Below are 18,079 nucleotides of genomic sequence, written 5' to 3' on the forward strand. Positions count from 1 at the left end.
CGCCCCGGAGCCCGCCTCCCTGCGCCGCTACATTTCCGGCGGGGCTGGGGGAGCGCTCTTGGCGGGTCGAGGCCGGGCGTCATGGCAGACCCTGCAGGTGGCGTGCAGGGCTCCCTGCTGCAGCTGCAGGAGTCCTTGTCCGCTGCTGACCGTTGCGGCGCCGCGTTGGCCAGTCACCAGCTGATTCGGGGCCTGGGGCAGGAGTGCGTGCTGAGCGCCGGGCCCGCCGTGCTGGGTGGGTACCGTGGGGCGCCCGGTGCCGGGGCGGGGGTGATGCCGCGGTTCCGCGGGGCTGCAGGTTCCCAGTCCCGCGTCTCTCCCGCGGAGTTTTGAAGTCCAGATGTTTGGCCGTGGGTCCTCATACATTCGGTAGCTATGTATAAAAAGCCATTAGGCAAATGCTTTTAACACCAGAGAAGCATTTTAAAACGAAAGTTGGTGAAAATGCCCTAAATTTGCCAACCATTGCTATCAAAGTGGGGAGAAAGAACGAGAGTCAGGTGTTTTCTTTCACCGTAATTTGGCCTACACTCACCAGTTTCCAAACTTTTACATTTGTTGTTCCTACTTTTTGAGGAACATTACAGGAGTAAAACTGAAAAGTCATGCTGTTTTAACTTTCTAGCAATGCCTGGATGAGAACGTATTTTTTGTAGTAAAATTGCTTTTTTAAAGTACTTAAAAAATACATCACTGCTTGGAAACGTCTATGATATCCCTTAAAAAAAAAAAAAGCAGAACTTCTCTTTGGTGTGTCTTCTTAATTAAAGACAGGTGAGATTTTCTTCCTAAGAGGTCGTTGCTAAATGTAGTGGAGAAATAGCCCTGACCGGTTTGGCTCAGTGGATAGAGCGTCGGCCTGCGGACTGAAGGGTCCCAAGTTCCATTCCGGTCAAGGCATGTACCTTGGTTACAGGCACATCCCCAGTAGCGGGTGTGCAGGAGGCAGCTGATCGATGTTTCTCTCTCATCAATGTTTCTAACTCTCTATCTCTCTCCCTTCCTCTCTGTAAAAAATCAATAAAATATATTTAAAAAAAATAAATGTAGTGGAGAAATAAACAATACCTTAAACAAGATGCTACAATAGTATCTATATTGTCAAGGATATATTAATGGGGAAAAATTTGACAACTATCAGAATTATGTAAAAAATCTTCCAAGTTTACTCCGAATATTCAATGCATGTCCTTTCACTTGAGAGATTATAGAGCAGTGCATTCGTTTTCTATCGCTGCTTAAAGCAACACAGGTTTGTTAATCTTACAGTTCTGTAATCAGAAGCCAACACGGGTCTCGCCAAGCTGAAGCAAAGGTACCAGGCAGAGCCACTTCACTTTTTAAAGGCTTTTGGGGAGAATTCGTTTTATTTTTCATTCAGGTTTTTTTTTCTTAATATATTTTTTATTGATTTCAGAGAGGAAGGGAGGAGAGGGAGAGAGAGATAGAAACATCAATGATGAGAGAGAATCATTGATCAGCTGCCTCCTGCACGCCCCCCACTGGGGATGTGCCCGCAACCCAGGTACACGCCCTTGACCGGAATCGAACCTGGGACCTTTCAGTCCGCAGGCCGACGCTCTGTCCACTGAGCCAAACCGGTTTCGGCTCATTCAGGTTTTTAAGCAGAATTCAGGTCCTTGCCATTGTAGTCCCTAGGTCCCGTTTTTCTTGTTGACATCCCTTGCTTCTAGAAGCCACCCACACCTCTTCTGTCTCTGGCCGCCTCCCTCCACCTTTACAGCCAGTAATAGGGGGTCAAGTAACTCTCATGCCAGGAATCTCTCCTGCTTTTCTGTCTTCCTGTGTCTACGCTTCCTCCCTCCACGGCTGAAGGCTCTCTCATGTGATTACATTGGGTCCAGCAGGTAATCCAGGATTATTTCCCCATTTTAAGGTCAGCTGATTAACACCCTTAAATCCATTTGCAACCTTAATTTCCTTCCCCCCTGTAAAGTTAGTAAATTTACAGGTGTGACATAGCCACCCATCCCGGTGGAAGATCTAGAATTTTGTTGTCCTTGCCTACATGCATCAGCCTTAGGTCAGCATATTATCACTTAAAAAGGTGGATTCAGAACCATGCAATCCCTTTAGGGTGGGTTGATGGAGTGCTCCTTGGTAGCTCTCTTACCTCTTTTTTTTTTTGTCCAGCATTACAGACTTCCTTAGTCTTTTCCAAAGATTTCGGTTTGCTTGTGTTTGTTCGGAAATCACTTAGCATTGATGAAGTAAGTTGAACATTTTCTTTTTTTTTCTTGCATATTCCTTTATGTTGAAGTGACTCTTAATCTTACTCATATTACTACAATGTGTATTTCTTTTTTTTTATAGTTTCGTGATTGTCGAGAAGAAATCCTAAAATTTTTATGTATTTTCTTAGAAAAAATTGGCCAGAAGATCACACCTTATTCTCTTGATATTAAGGTAAGGATGAGAAAACATAGTTTTACCAATATTCATTTTAATTTATGGTGTGAGTTCAACTTGAATTTTTATTTAATTTCTGTCTTTTTATTTCTGCTTGATTGTGTTAGAAATAAAGTGGACTGCCCTGGCCAGTTTGGCTCAGTGGATAGAGCGTCAGCCTGCAGACTCAAGGGTCCCAGGTTTGATTCCGGTCAAGGGCATGTACCTTGGTTGTGGGCACATCCCCACTAGGGGGTGTGCAGGAGGCAGCTGATCGATGTTTCTCTCTCATGGATGTTTCTAACTCTCTATCCCTCTCCCTTCCTCTCTGTAAAAAAAAAATCAATAAAATATGTTAAAAAAAAAAAAGAAATAAAGTGGGCTATTCTTTTTTTTTAGATTTAATAAGCTAAGGCCATTGTCAAAAACTATTTGATAACTTTTTTTTTTACATAGGATCAGTAATGCTTTTATAAAAAGTCAAAATAAGTTGTATTTTTGAATTGTGGGGAGATTTCAGAACACTTTTAAAAACAATTTTAAAGAATTTTTCCCAAGGGTAAGATTCATATTTCTTTTTTTAAAAAAATCTAGTTTCTTTTTTTTAAAAATATTTTAATTTTTTTGTGTTATCCTTGCCAGATTTTGGTATCAGGGTTATGTTTGTCTCATAAAATGTATTAGGAAGTACTGCCTCTTCTTTAATTTTTTTAAAAAATATATTTTATTGATTTTTTTACAGAGAGGAAGGGAGAGGGATAGAGAGTCAGAAACATCCATGAGAGAGAAACATCGATCAGCTGCCTCCTGCACACCCCCTAGTGGGGATGTGCCCACAACCAAGGTACATGCCCCTGACCTGAATCGAACCTGGGACCTTTCAGTCCGCAGGCCGACACTCTATCCACTGAGCCAAACTGGTTAGGGCGATTCATATTTCTTATAGTTCATGTTCTCTTTGACAACAGTCTGAAAAATTTGCCTGCTTTATGCCCCCCATTCTCTTTCAACATGCTTTCCCTAAGGTTTCCTCATAACTTACTAAGGAACTAGTAATCATAAATTAAGTTGTTGTTTATTAAACATACTTATGCTTTCAACAAGTGCCGCATCTTGAAGTAAGTTGTTTTCATTTGTCCAGATTTGCTTCTTGTTCTTGGATGCTCAGTGTTGATGAAGAAGTATGTGTCTAGTTTATGGTAATTTATAGGAAGTTATCTTATCCTATATAATAAAAGCCCAGCAGAATGACAGGTCGACCAGTTGCTATGACACTCACTGACCCCTAGGGGGCAGACGCTCAACGCAGGAGCTGCCTCCTGGTGGTCAGTGCACTCCCACAGTGGGAGCACTGCTTGGCTGACCAGTATGAGTGGAGCTCCCTCAATGGGCCCATCCCCGCTGGTCACACACCCCCTTCCTCCCCCCCCCCCCCCCCCCCCCCCCCCAGTGCTTCAATCCCATGCATTGGGCCTCTAGTAAATTATAAGTAGCTCTAATATAGAAAATGTTTTTAATGATTTATCAGTCTTTTTTTTTTTTTTTTTTTAGCAGATTTTGATTTTATTCTCTTTTAACTTCTAATCTTTCTTGATCGGAATCTTAATATTTAAAAACATTGTCTCAAGGGTAGGAGTGACATTTATAGAGAACTTCATAATTTACAAAGTTCTTTAATGTGTAGTTTGCCCCTTAATATTTAGCAAATCTTTGTTATACTTCATCTCTCTAGTGTACAAGTTAAGAAACTCACCCCAGTCTTGGCGCTAGGTTGCCTCCTTCCAAAGCTCCTGCTGCTTTCATTGCACTGCACTGTAGAGGCCAGCCATTCTTCTCCGAATTGCTTTAGTTACCTTTTTTGTTTTCCATTCTTTCTTTCTTGATATATGGCAACAAGTGCTGTGGGAAATACAGAAAGAGGAATAACTTTAACTTTTTTCTTTTTATCCTGCTGGGTCCCCATCGATTTTGTTATTTTGGTTATTAATATTACTCCCATTGCATATTGCATCAGTGTTTTCAGTAATTTTAATTCTTTATATTTATATACTCTGATGTTATTTTTAACAGCTAATTAATAAATTGTGTTATGGCACATACTGGTATTACTATTCTCAGAGACGTAGTTTTAGATCTTACTGACTTTTTGGTATGTCTCCTTTTAAAACCTAGAATACTTGTACCAGTGTTTATACAAAAGATAAAGCTGCTAAATGTAAGATTCCAGCCCTTGAACTTCTTATTAAGGTAATTTTATATTTCTAAATACATGCATTCTATATTAAACATATAACTTAAAAAACTGAAAATTGAAATTTTGGGTTAGAGATATTGGAGGATAGACTCGAATGACATTTCTGTGTGGATAAAATGGATGTTTCCCAATCATCACCCAACAATACTTTGGTATTTTGTTCTCAGTCTCTTCTGGGCAGCAAAAGAAGTATTTGGGGTTTTGAGGGGAATGAAGGGGAAAATAACTAAGACATTTACTGCTCCTCCACTACTTTCATTACCCTTTCTCTTAAAATTACTAAGAATTGCCAGAATATATCTCATTGTATCTCTGAGTTTTTTCCTAGAACCTTACCATGAGAATGGGTCTGTATATTGTATTTCAGTAGTCACTGGGACTCTCTCTCACTTGTATCTCTCTCTTAGATGGATCTCTCTTTTTGCATCTCTATTTTAGAATTCCTTTGGGTCTTGTTGGTCCTTAAGTGCCTCCAAGAGAATGGTTTTAGTCATGTTCCTGGTTTCTTGGAAAGTAAAATTAAGTTTATACCCTATTCCTCTTTGTAGCTCCCCTCTGTTCTTATATCGCCACCTTAGCCCCTACCTATCAAATAGTCTGAGAGACCAAACGTAAGTCCCCTGGAGGCATATGATTCTGGAACTTTGCTGTATACATACTTACTTAGGTAGTTGATGCCTTTTCATTATTTTCCTCTTGAGCCAATGCTTATTTGTATTTTTTTAGTTACTTCAGACTTTGAGAAGTTCTAGACTCATGGATGAATTTAGAGTTGGGGAATTATTTAGCAAATTCTATGGAGAACTTGCATTGAAAACAAAAATACCAGATACAGGTGAGATGCATTTAAATGTTATTTTAAAATATTTTAACAAGTTAACATTAAAATTATTAGTATAAGACTTAGGTTTGTCTATGTCAAGGTACTTAAAAGGTTTATAGGTGAATCCTTTTTTGCTGAAAATAAACCAAAATGGAAACCTACAAAAACAACGTGTAAAGACTTCTGCTTATAAAAATTTTAATCTTTATAAAATGATTTATTTAAATATAAATCTCACAACACATGTTAAATGTAATTTGTTTATGATATTAGATTTGCATAAAACTTATCAGGAAATATTCTAGTACATAAAACTAGATTTTTGTATGTTTTGCTTTGAACTAAACATCCTCTCATTTTCTTATTTGTAAATTTTTGTTATTTATCTAAATGTCATTTTAGATCTTTATTTACCTAAAATTATTTTTTCAGTTTTAGAAAAAATATATGAGCTTTTAGGAGTATTAGGGGAAGTTCATCCTAGTGAGATGATAAATAATTCAGAAAAACTGTTCCGGGCTTTTCTGGGCGAGCTTAAGACACAGGTATGTAAACTTTATGATATTCTGCTTCCATAGATTTGGTTGTGTTTTTCTTTTTTTAATGGTATCTTCTTAAAACTTTCCTTTTAGATGACGTCAACAGTAAGAGAGCCCAAACTACCTGTTGTAGCAGGATGTTTGAAGGGATTGTCATCACTTATGTGCAACTTCACTAAATCCATGGAAGAAGGTATTGCTTGACTTCACTTGATTCTTTATTCAAAAATTGTAGGTCTAAAATAAATTGCCCATTTATTTTTTTAACTTTTAAACCAATTTCAGATTCACGTGCAGTTGTGAAAAATAACACAGAGAGATTATGTATGTTCTTCGCCCAGTTTTGGCTAGTGATATAGTATAGTAGCACAACCAACATAATAGACTTTGAAAAAAATCTACCGACCTTATTCAGGTTTCACTAGTTTTATGTGCATATACTTTTATATCTGGATTTAGGTCTGTGCAGTTTTATCATGTGTAGATTTGTGTATCACCCCCACAGTCAAGATACTAACCAGTTCACCACCACAAGGATCCTTCCTGCTAACCTTTTATAGCCACATTCACCTCTCCTTCTTCCCCCTTCCTACTGTAACCACACCTGATCTATCTTCATCTTGAATTTTGTTATTTCAAGGTTATATAAATGCACTCATGATATGTAACTTTTTGTGGCTGGCTTATTTCACTTAGCATAATGTCTTCAAGATTCATCCATGTTGTAATATGTGTCACAATTTCCTTTTTAATGCTAATACTCAATTTTATGAGTATATGTACTACATTTTTTAACCTATTTATACATCAATGGACACTGGGATTGCTACTACACTTTCACTATCTATATATATAAAAAAGCCTAAATGACTGTTATGACCAAGCGACCAGAACAACCGGAACGACCTGTCAGCCAGTCGCTATGACATGCACTGACCACCAGGGGAAAGACGCTCAACGCAGGAGCTGCCCCCTGGTGGTCAGTGTGCTCCCACAACCAACCTCCTGCAGCGGCCAACCTCTTGGGGTGCCTCCCCTGGCTGGCCCAGATTGTCGGCCAGGCTGAGGGGCCCCTCCCATGCACGAATTTGTGCACCGGGCCTCTAGTCCTATATAATAAAAGGTTAATATGCAAATAGAACAAACAGCGGAACAACCAGTTGCTATGACACACACTGCCCACCAGGGGGCAGACGCTCAATGCAGGAGCAGCCCCCTGGTGGTCAGTGTACTCCCATAAGGGGAGTGCTGCTCAGCCAGAAGCTGGGCTCACGGCTGGAGAGTGCAGCGGCAGTGGTGGGAGCCTCTCCCGCCTCCACAGCAATGCTAAGGATGTCCGACTGACAGCGCTAAGCTGCAGTTGGACATCCCCCACGGGCTCCCAGACTGCGAGAGAGCATAGGCTGGGCTGAGGGACCCCCCCGAGTGCACAAATCTCATGCACTGGGCCTCTAGTTGTGAATAATGCTGCTGAAAAATGGGTGTGCAGATATCTGTTGGAGAACCTGCTTTCATTTTTAAAATATTTTTTTATTGATTTCAGAGAGAAAGGGAGAGGGAGTGATAGATAGAAACACTAATGATGAGAGAAAATTATTGATCAGCTGCCTCCTGCACAGCCTCCACTGGGGATCGAGCCCAAAACCTGGGCATGTGCCCTAACCAGTGATCGAACTGTGACCTCTGGTTCATAGGTCGACCCTCAACCAATGAGCCTCGCTGGTTGGGCATAGATATTTTTTCATTGATTTCTAGAGAGAGTAGAAGGGAGGGCATAGGGGGAGAGAGAGAGAGAAAGAAGCATTCATGTGAGAGAGACACATTGATTGTTTGCCTCCTGCACATACCCTGGCTGAGGGTGGGATTTGAACCTGGAATCCAGGTATGTGGCCTTAACCAGAAATCGAACCCGTGACCCTCTGGTATGTAGGCTGACACTCTAACCACTGAGCTGCATTGGCCAAGGCAAGATTTCATTCTTTTTTATGACTATTCCATTGTGTCTGTACCTTCTCTACTTTATTCATTAGTCTACTGATGGCCACTTAGGTTGTTTCCATATCTTGGCTATTGTAAGTAATGCTGCAGTGAAGATAGTGGTATATAGTGTATATGCCTTTAATTGTGTTCTGAGTTTCTTTGGATAAATACCCAGAAGTGGAATTGTTGGTTCTTTCTTTGTGTCTTGTTATAGCCTTTGTTTTAAAGTCTATTTTGATGATGTAAGTATTGCTACCACAGCTTTTTTTGTTTTTGTTTCTATTTGCAGGTGATATCTATTTCAGTTCCTTTACTTTCAGTGTGTGTGTCTTTTGATCTTGAAGAGGGTCTCTTGGACCCAGCATATGTATGGGTCTTGTTTATTTTATCCATTCAGCCACCCTATGTCTTTTGCTTGCAGCATTTAATCCATGTATATTCAAGGGTTTATTGATAGGTATGTAGTTATTACCATCTTATTCTTCATATTTTTTATCTTTTTTTTTCTCCTTGTTAAAGATGTCCCTTTAACATTTCTTGTACTACTAGTTTGCTGCTGATGAACTCCTTTACCTTTTTCTTGTATGGGAAGTTCTTTTTTTTATTGTCTAAAGTTTTACATATGTGTCCTTTTTCCCTGATGACCCCCCACCCCCACCCCAGGCAAGCCCCCACCGCCCCGTATGGGAAGTTCTTTATCTGTGCTTCGATTGTAAATGACAGCAAATATGGTTGTAAGTCCTTGTTTTTCATCACTTTAAGTATTTTGTGCCAATTCCTTATGTCCTGCAAAGTTTCTGTTGAGAAATCAAGTAACAGTCTTATGGGAGTTCCCTTGCGGGTAACTGTCTTTTAAGATTCTCTCTTTTTCTTTAACCTTTGGTATTATACTTTTGAGGTGTCTTGGTGTGGACCTCTTTGGGTTTATCTTGTATGTCTATTTCCTTCACCAGGTTAGGGAAGTATTCTGTCATTGTTTCTTTTTTTTTTTTTTAATATATTTTTATTGATTTCAGAGAGGGAGAGATAGAAACATCAATGATGAGAATCATTGATCAGCTGCCTCCTGCACACATCCTACTGGGGATCCAGCCTGCAACCGGGCATGTGCCCTTGACCAGAATCGAACCTGGGATCCTTCAGTCCTCAGGCTGACGCTCTATCCACTGAGCCAAATGGGCTAGGGCCTGTCATTATTTCTTCAAATAGGTTTTCAGTTCCTTGTTATCTCTCTCCTCCTTCTGGCACTCCTGTGATTCCAATGTTGTTATGCTTGATGTTTTCCCAGAGGTCACTTAAACTACCCTTATTTTTTAAGGTTCTTTTTCCTTTTTGCTGTTCTGATTGGGCATTTTCTGTTACCTTGTTTCCAAATCTCTCATTCCATACTCTATACCAGTGATGGCGAACCTATGACACGCGTGTCAGTGGTGACGCGCGAACTCATTTTTTTGGTTGATTTTTCTTTGTTAAATGGCATTTAAATATATAAAATAAAGATCAAAAATATAAATCTTTGTTTTACTATGGTTTCAAATATCAAAAATTTCTATATGTGACACGGCACCAGAGCTAAGTTAGGGTTTTTCAAAATGCTGACACACCGAGCTCAAAAGGTTCGTCATCACTGCTCTATACCATCTAATCCAGGGGTTCTCAAACTACGGCCCGCGGGCCACATGCAAATACAAATACTGCATTTGTTCCCGTTTTGTTTTTATACTTCAAAATATGTGCAGTGTGCATAGGAATTTGTTCATAGTTTTTTTTTAAACTAATAGTCCCGCCCTCCAACGGTCTGAGGGACAGTTAACTGGCCCCCTGTTTAAAAAGTTTGAGGACCCCTGATCTAATCTATCAATTTCATCTAATGTATTCTTCATTTCACTTATTAGATTCTTCATTTTTAACTTACCTTATGTTTTCTATCCCCTTTTTTATCTGTTAAAGTTCTCACCGAGTTCGTTGCACATCCTTATAAAAAGTATTTTGAGCCCAGCCAGCATGGCTCACTGGTTGAACATTGGCCTAAGAACCTGGAAGTCACAGTTCAATTTCCGGCCAGGGCACATAACAGTCATATGGGTGTTCCCTTGTAGGTAACTAACTGCTTTTCTCTTGCTGCTTTTCAGATTCTCTCTTTGTCCTTAATCCTTGGCATTTTAATTATGATGTGTCTTGGTGTGGGCCTCTTTGGGTTCCTCTTATTTGGGACTTTCTGTGCTTCCTGGACTTGTAAGTCCATTTCTTTCGCCAGGCAGGAAAATTTTCTCTCATAATTTCTTCAAATTTTTCAGTACCTTTCTTTCTTGGCCTTCCGGCACCCCTATAATGTGAATGTTGGTATGCCTGAGGTTGTTCTAGCATACACTTACACTATCTTCAAATTTTTGGATTCTTTTTTGCTCTTCTGATTAGGTGTTTTTTGCTTCCTCATATTGCAAATTGTTGATATGATTCTCAGAATCCTCTACTCTATGGTTGAATTTCTGTAAATTATTCTTTATTTCAGTTAGTGTATGCTTAATTTTTGACTGGTCCTTTTTCATGTCTTTGAATTTCTCACTGAGATCCTTGAATGTCTCCTAAGTCCCTTGAGGATCTTTTTGAGTCCCTAGAAGCTCTCATTAAGTATCTTGAGCAACAATAAAATAAAATTTAAAAAAAAAGTGGGAAAAAAAAAGATTATTGAGCAACCTTATAAACATTGTTTTAAACTCTGTATCCAGTAATTTGCTTGCTTCCATTTCATTTATTTCTCTTTCTGGAGATTTCTTCTGTTTTTTCATCTGTGACATGTTTGTTTGTCTCCTCCTTTTGGCTGCTTCCCTATGTTTGTTTCTCTGTATTAGGGAGAGCTGCTGTGTCTCCTGGCCTTGTCTAATAGGTGTCCTGTTAGGCCCAGTGGCTCAGCCTCCCCAGACCCTTGAGCTGGGCACTCTGTGCCCCTGTGTGGGCTGTGTGCACAGTCTTGTAGTTGAGCTTTGATTGCTGTTGGCCTCACTGGAGGAGTTGACGTCCAGGCCAATTGGCTGTGAGGAACAGCTGTGACTACAGTGAAAGAGCTGCTGTGCACCTCTATGGGGCAGGACTTGCTTTAGGGGGGCTTTGGTGTTCACTGAGTCTGCCCCTTGAGTGTGGTGCTTGTGGATGTGTAGAGTTGTAATCTGTTATGGTCTGAAGCTGTCCAGCGGGTGCACTGGCTTCAGGGCTTCCAGAGAGGTGCAAAGTCAGCCACTGCCTGGGACCAGCTGGCAGCTACCAAGCGATCTGCAGATGGCTGATACTTGTATTGGGCTTGGAGGTGCCCAGGTGAGGCCAAGCTGTGAGGCAAGGCAGGCTGGTGCTAGTGCTGGGCCTTGGGCCTCTTACTGATAGGTATGGGGCATGCTGATGCTAGATGCTGCTTGTTCAAGAGATTTTAGGAAAGTCTGAGCCCTGAGTCAGGACAGGCTATTCACATGGAAAAGCATCTGCAAACTGCTTGGGCAGGGCTGCAAGTTGACTGGGGTGGAGTCTCAGGGAATCACCAGGGCAGAGAAAACAGTGTGGGCCAGGCTGATGGAAACTCAGCTATGGCTGCCAGTCCACTCTTTGGTGGGGGAGGTCTCAGCATAGGAACAATGACCCCTGTGAGCACCTCTGTCTGGGAGAAAGCTGCCCCCGAGTTCCTGCCCCGATGCCAGACAGTCCAGTTCTTCCTCGGATGTCCTTGGCTTCCCCAGTGCCCCTGCCAAGCGCTGGAGCTCAAAGGGAGCAGGACCATGTAAATTAGTTTGCCTGCCTTTTAAGAGGGACTGCCTGAATTTGTTTTTTAAGCTGGGTGGGATGGGAAAGGACAAGATTTCAGGCAGAAACCTAGAACCTATGGAACATCCAAGCTTAGATGTTTACTGTGCAGTTGCATGTGTAAAACCGGATCTTGCAAGACAAATTAGACTTCAAGGTACAAATTAGGAAGTCTTCAATATAGAGATAATATGTAAAGCTATGAGTGTGAGCAAGATTAGCTAGAGAGCAAGAGCAGTGACTCTAAGGCAAGGATATAAGGAGAATCTGGACGAGGGAGTGTGGTACTGCCTTACTCTGGGAGGGGTCTGAATGCAAAGAAACCAGAGTGGCAGCGTGGGTCCAGCTCAACAAGGGCCGCTTCAGTTGAGTGTGCTTGTAGAGGAAGCAGTCCATGGGAAAGGAGAGATGGGCGCAGGAGAGTGGACAGGGGAAGCAAAGCCTGGGAGAAGGCATGGAGGCTGAGGAGGCGTTCATTCCCACTGCTGAGCACTCAGGCCCGTGAATCGCTGGGCTCCACTGTGTTCACAAAGCTCACTCATTCTAGACCACAAGTGCTGGTGCCCTGTGTCTGCACACTTCTGTGTACACTGTCACTTTCTATTGAATGACCTTTTCCCCAACTAGTGTACCCGTTCTTTTAGGTCCAACTCAGGTGCTACCTTGCCTATAAAGCCTGTCTTGAATACTCACTGCCGGAAGAAATCTTTCCTTGTTTTGTATGCCAAAGTAGCTTTTTTTGTATGTCTTTCATGGCGTTATCCTCCAAACATGCCAGTGTTTCTCTCTGACCCCTTCACCCTCTATCATGTCTGGGCTGTGTTTTCAAATATATCAATCCTGGCAATCAGAGCCCACCATTCTTTTTTTTTTTTTTTTTTAAATTATATTTTATTGATTTTTCACAGAGAGGAAGGGAGCGGGATAGACAGAAACATCGATCAGCTGCCTCCTGCACACTCCCCATTGGGGATGTGCCCGCAACCAAGGTACATGCCCTTGACCGGAATCAAACCTGGGACCCCTGAGTCCGCAGGCTGATGCTCTATCCACTGAGCCAAACCCGTCAAGGCCCACCATTCTTGAGCCTTTGCTGTTTTCAGTTCACTGTTACAGGAGCACTCAGTGATGAATAAAGCATGATTTCTGCACAGCTGCAGTGACTACTCTTGGGAGATAGTTATACAAGTAACTGAGATGTCAATCAGGCCAGGATTAGAGCCTCAGAGTATAATTGGTTGCCTGTTTTATCTCCCCTTTTAGATAATATGTTTACTAAGGTCAAAGATCATATTTTCATTATTGTAATTCCCATAATTAGTTGGCTTTTACTATGTGTAGAATAAATGCTTGGGAGTATTGGCAAAATAATAATGTGTCTGAAATAAAGTTGTTACTTGTAAAGTCATTTGTGAGGTTTGTCAGATGATAATGTTATGATTTATGACAGAACTTCTTTTCTTTCCCCAGATCCCCAGACTTCAAGGGAGATTTTTGATTTTGCATTAAAGGCAATTCATCCTCAGGTGAATTAATATTATTTGAATTCTTTTACAGTTGAGACTTGTGATTGTCAAACATTGATGGTAACTTTTTTTTTTTTAATAGATTGATCTGAAGAGATATGCAGTGCCCTTAGGTAAGATTCTATATTTAATGAAGTAGAATAATTTGTTATTAAATTAATGTCTTTAGTAAACTTTTACTTAAACTACAAATGAAAGTAAATGTGGCTCTAGGGCTGATGCCTGGATGCCCTGAGCCTGAGGCTGACATGCCATAAGCAGTTGGTCTAAGGCAGTGGTTTTTCAACCTGTGGGTCGCGACCCCTTTGGCGGTCAAACGACCCTTTCACAGGGGTTGCCTAAGACCATCCTGCATATCAGATATTTACATTACGATTCATAACGGTAGCAACATTACAGTTATGAAGTAGCAACGAAAATAATTTTATGGTTGGGGAACTGTATTTAAAGGGCCAGAAGGTTGAGAACCACTGGTCTAAGGGAAAAAAAGGAGAGGAGAGAAGAGGGGAGGGCAGAGAAGGAGAAGGTAAAGTAGGTTAGGAGAGGAGAAGGAGGCGAGGTTTTGGGGGACTTTGTGTTTAGCACACATTTTGGTTGAGGTGGTCACACCTAGATTACATGATTTAGAAAAAATTACTTTAGAGCATAATTTAGGGGATACAGATGGTTTGCTCCTACTTCTGAGCTTTGGGCAGGGGTCCTCAAACTTTTTAAACAGGGGGCCAGTTCACTGTCCCTCAGACCGTTGAAGAGCCGGACTATAGTTTAAAAAAAAACTATGAACAAATTCCTATGCACGCTGCACATATCTTATTTTGAAGTAAAAAAACAAAACGGGAACAAATACAATATTTGTACTTGCATGTGGCCCACGGGCCGTAGTTTGAGGACCCCTGGCTTTGGGGGTAATTGGCGAAATCATGGACCTGTTTATTCAAGTGGAGGATAGCGGCATTTGAACTCTGGTCAGGACCTTGGGGCATTATAGTGCAGTGATACCGGGCCTTTGTGAATAGTTTTAATTTTGACTTGTATTGAAGCCTTCTTGGTTCTTTGTTGTGCATTTTGTGGTCCTATTTTAAATACCATGATATTTGCATTTGCAGCTGGCTTATGCTTATTTACCCTGCACGCATCTCAATTTAGCACCTGCCTTCTGGACAACTACGTTTCTTTATTTGAAGTAATGTCAAAATGGTGCAGCCACACAAACATAGAATTGAAAAAAGCTGCACATTCAGCTCTGGACTCTTTTCTGAAACAGGTACTAAAATTTAACTAACATTTAAAACTATTTTTTCCATGCAAAAAAAGTAAACTCCAATCTTGTGCATAACACATTTGAATAATAAGTACAAGTTGATTCATTAGCTTCTGTAGTATTTAAAGGAAAAAAGCTTGGTTATTATTCAGTCATCTGGTTAGCAGCAGGATTGAAAGAAAGCTAGGAAGATACCAGATGTGATCAGGGCCTTAGAGTCAAGAGTCTTCAGAAGTGGTAATGATGAGGAGAAGGAAAGAATGGCTAGGATGTCTGGCCTTCTTTGAACCAGAGAGATCCAGGTGGGGTTGAGGAAGCACATCTCCCTAGAGTTGAGCTGTTAAATAGGGTGCTTGTGTTTGTGTTACTTCAAGAACAGGGAGAGCCCATTTGCTCTTGGGTGTTTCCCGCCTATTGATTTCAGAGAGAGGGAGAGATAGAAACATCCACAAGGGGGAAACATTTATCAGCTGTCTTCTGAACACCCCCTACCAGGGATTGAACCCACAACCCAGGCATGTGTCCTGACCGGGAGTTGAACCAGCAACCTCCTGGTTGGTTTGATGTTCAGCCACTGAGCCACACCAGCTGGGCTGGCGTTTTCCATCTAGATAGAATGTGGTTGAGCCTGCAAGTTTGGAAACATGTCTCAGTTGGCTAAAGAGAATGTGCTTGGGATTGTGGTTTAGGGCAGCAATCGCCAACCTTTCAGACCTCACGGACCACCAGTGGTCTGCGGACCACCGATTGGCGACGGCTGGTTTAGAGCATCTGAAGGTGTCTGGAAATACCTGCTGTTCAGCCTGGCTGTTACGGAATTAGATTTCTTAGGTTGGCTTTGAAGGAAAAGTGAAGGGTCACAATAAAAGTTTTGTTTGGAGCAATGTTATAAGTGGTAGTTAAATTCACATGAAGACCAATTTGAACTTTGACACAGATAGTTTTCCATTGTAGGGCTATATCATGGTTTGTTTATGGACATTACATGGTTTCCAGTTTGGAGCTATTTTAAATGAAATAGCGAGGAACATTTGTGACCAAGTATTTTTGTGGACATACGTTTTCATTTCTCTTGAGTAAAAACCTAGAAATGCAATTGCTGTGTCACATGGTTTTTCTTATCTACACTAATAAAAGAGAAAAATGGTAATTGGCGTACGGCGATACCGTTTTCATTGGCTAATCAGGGCTATATGCAAATTAACTGCCAACTAAGATTGGCAGTTAACTGCCAACAAGATGGCGGCTAATTTGCATATGTAGGCACAATGCAGGGAGGCGAAAGGGAAAGCAGGAAGAAGCCCCCTGCCACTGACAGTGATCGGAAACCCAGGGGGGAGCTAAGAGCTGGGGGGCAGGGCAAAGGCGGCCCTGGGGCCGCCTTTGCCCTGCCCCCCAGCCATGATCGGAGAATCAGGCGCCTTTGCCGCCTTGGCCAGTGATAGCAGGAAGTAGGGGTGGAGCCAGCGATGGGAGCTGGGCACGGTCGAAGCTGGCAGTCCCAGGAGCTAGGGGTCCCTTGCCTGGGCCTAAAGCGAAGCCCACGATTGCGGCGCCCCCCACTGCCACTGCAGGTCCCCACTGCCCGAGCCGGATGCCTAGGCCAGAGGCGTTAGGCCTGGGCAGGGGCGGAGCCTGCAACCGCGGGGAGCTGGGGTTCCCCTGCCCAGGCCTGACACCTCTGCCGGAGGCCTCAGGCCTGGTCAAGGGGCCGATCCGGTGATTGGTGATCGGAGGGTGATGAGGGTCAACTCCTCTGGCCGAGGCATCAGGCCTGGGTGGGGAGCGGAGCCGGGGATTGGGGGGATATGATGGTCCCCTTGCCCAGGCCTGAAGCCTGGGTCAGAGGCGTCAGGCTTGGGCGGGGGGTGGAGCAAGAGATCAGAGGGAGATGGGGGTCCCCTGCCCAGGCATGATTCCTGGGCCAGAGGCCTCAGGCCTGGGCGGGGGCCGGAGCCAGTGATCGGGGGGAGATGGGGGTCCCCTGTCCAAGCCTGACACCTCTGGTGGAGGCGTCAGGCCTGGGCAAGGGGCCGATCAGGTGATCGGAGGGTGATGAGGGTCAACGCCTGAGGGCTCCCAGTATGTGAGAGGGGGCAGGCTGGGCTGAGGGACACTCCCCCCCCCACACACACACACCCAGTGCACGAATTTCGTGCACCGGGTCCCTAGTAAACTTTATAAGAAACTGCTGAACTCTTCTCTTCTCCAAGCTGGTTGTACCATTTTACATTCTCACCAGCAATGCATGATAGTTTTAGTCACCCTACATCCTTATAAACAGCTGGTATTGTAGGTCTTTTTAATTTTAGCCCTTTTTAAAAAAATTTTATTGTTCAGGGTATTACACATGTCTTCCACTTTTTCCCCTTTGCCCCACCCCAGGCCTTCACCGCACTATTGTCTGTGTCCATGGCTATGCATATCTTATATAATAAAAGGATAATATGCAAATCGACTGAATGGTGGAATGACCGGTCACTATGATGTGCACGACCACCAGGGGGCAGACGCTCAATGCAGGAGCTGCCCCCTAGTGATCAGTGCACTCCCACAGGGGGAGCGCTCTCAGCCACAAGCGGGGCTGATGGCTGGCAAATGCAGCGGTGGTGGTGGGAGCCTCTCCTGCCTCCCCAACAGTGCTAAGGATGTTGGATTACAGCTTAGGCCCCTCCCCCTGGCCAGCCCTGCCCTTGATGGGCCCCCACCATCCCAATCGGTCTGCAGCCCCTCCCCCCCGGCTGGGCCTGCCCCTGATTGCCCCCCTCACCCCAATAGGTGGCGGGGCCGGCAGGCCAACCTGCAGCCTCTCCCCCCAGCCAGCTTTGCCCTTGATTGGCTCCCCTCTCCAATCAGGGGCAGGGCTGGTGGCCAACCACCCATGGCCCCTCCCCCAGGCCACTGGCACCCGATTGGCCCTCTGCACCCCATTTGGGGGTTGGGCCGGTCAGCCCACGGCCTACAGCCCCTCCCCATGGCCGGCTCCACCCCTGATCAGCCCCCACCACCCCAATTGGCCCTCGGCCCCTTCCCCCAGCCAGCTCCACCCCCAATTGGCTCCCCCCCCACCAATCAGGGGAGGGGCTGGCTGGCCAACCTCCCACAGCCCCTGCCCCAGCCACTGACCCTCAATTGGCCCCTCCACACCCCATTCGGGGGCGGGGCCAGATGGCCCACCACCCACAGCCCTTCCCCACGGCTCCCCCGCCCCCAGTTGGCCCCCCAACCCTAATTGGCAGGGCCCTCCAGCCAATCACCCACCATCTACTCCTCCCGACAGGCCTGGCTCCAATTGGACCTCACCCATGCATGAATTTGTGCACTGGGCGTCTAGTATATTAATAAATGATGTGCGTTTTGATGGATTTTTATCTCCTTTATCATTTTTAAATGTTTTTTTTTTAATTTTTACTATTTTTTTCTTGAAATCTATTTTGTGTGATATAAGTATGGCTACCCCACATTTCTCTGGATGCAATTTGCTTGGAATATCAGCTT

The 18,079-nt window shown here is 43.5% G+C and overlaps 1 protein-coding gene across 1 annotated transcript in view; it reads left to right on the forward strand.

Annotated features, from left to right (window-relative positions):
- The first annotated feature begins 33 nt into the window (after positions 1-33).
- The window catches only part of PRKDC (protein kinase, DNA-activated, catalytic subunit), a 217,092-nt gene continuing 199,046 nt past the window's right edge, over positions 34-18,079 (forward strand). The window contains exons 1-10 of the mRNA XM_036338724.1: positions 34-235; positions 2,155-2,231; positions 2,335-2,427; positions 4,582-4,656; positions 5,390-5,498; positions 5,919-6,031; positions 6,119-6,218; positions 13,265-13,320; positions 13,403-13,433; positions 14,427-14,584. Coding sequence (XP_036194617.1) covers positions 82-235; positions 2,155-2,231; positions 2,335-2,427; positions 4,582-4,656; positions 5,390-5,498; positions 5,919-6,031; positions 6,119-6,218; positions 13,265-13,320; positions 13,403-13,433; positions 14,427-14,584 — 966 coding nt within the window. The 5' untranslated portion in view covers positions 34-81. The remainder of the gene's footprint in view (positions 236-2,154; positions 2,232-2,334; positions 2,428-4,581; positions 4,657-5,389; positions 5,499-5,918; positions 6,032-6,118; positions 6,219-13,264; positions 13,321-13,402; positions 13,434-14,426; positions 14,585-18,079) is intronic.

The sequence above is a fragment of the Myotis myotis genome, unplaced genomic scaffold (genome assembly GCF_014108235.1).
Source record: "Myotis myotis isolate mMyoMyo1 unplaced genomic scaffold, mMyoMyo1.p scaffold_m19_p_16, whole genome shotgun sequence".
Classification (NCBI taxonomy): domain Eukaryota; kingdom Metazoa; phylum Chordata; class Mammalia; order Chiroptera; family Vespertilionidae; genus Myotis; species Myotis myotis.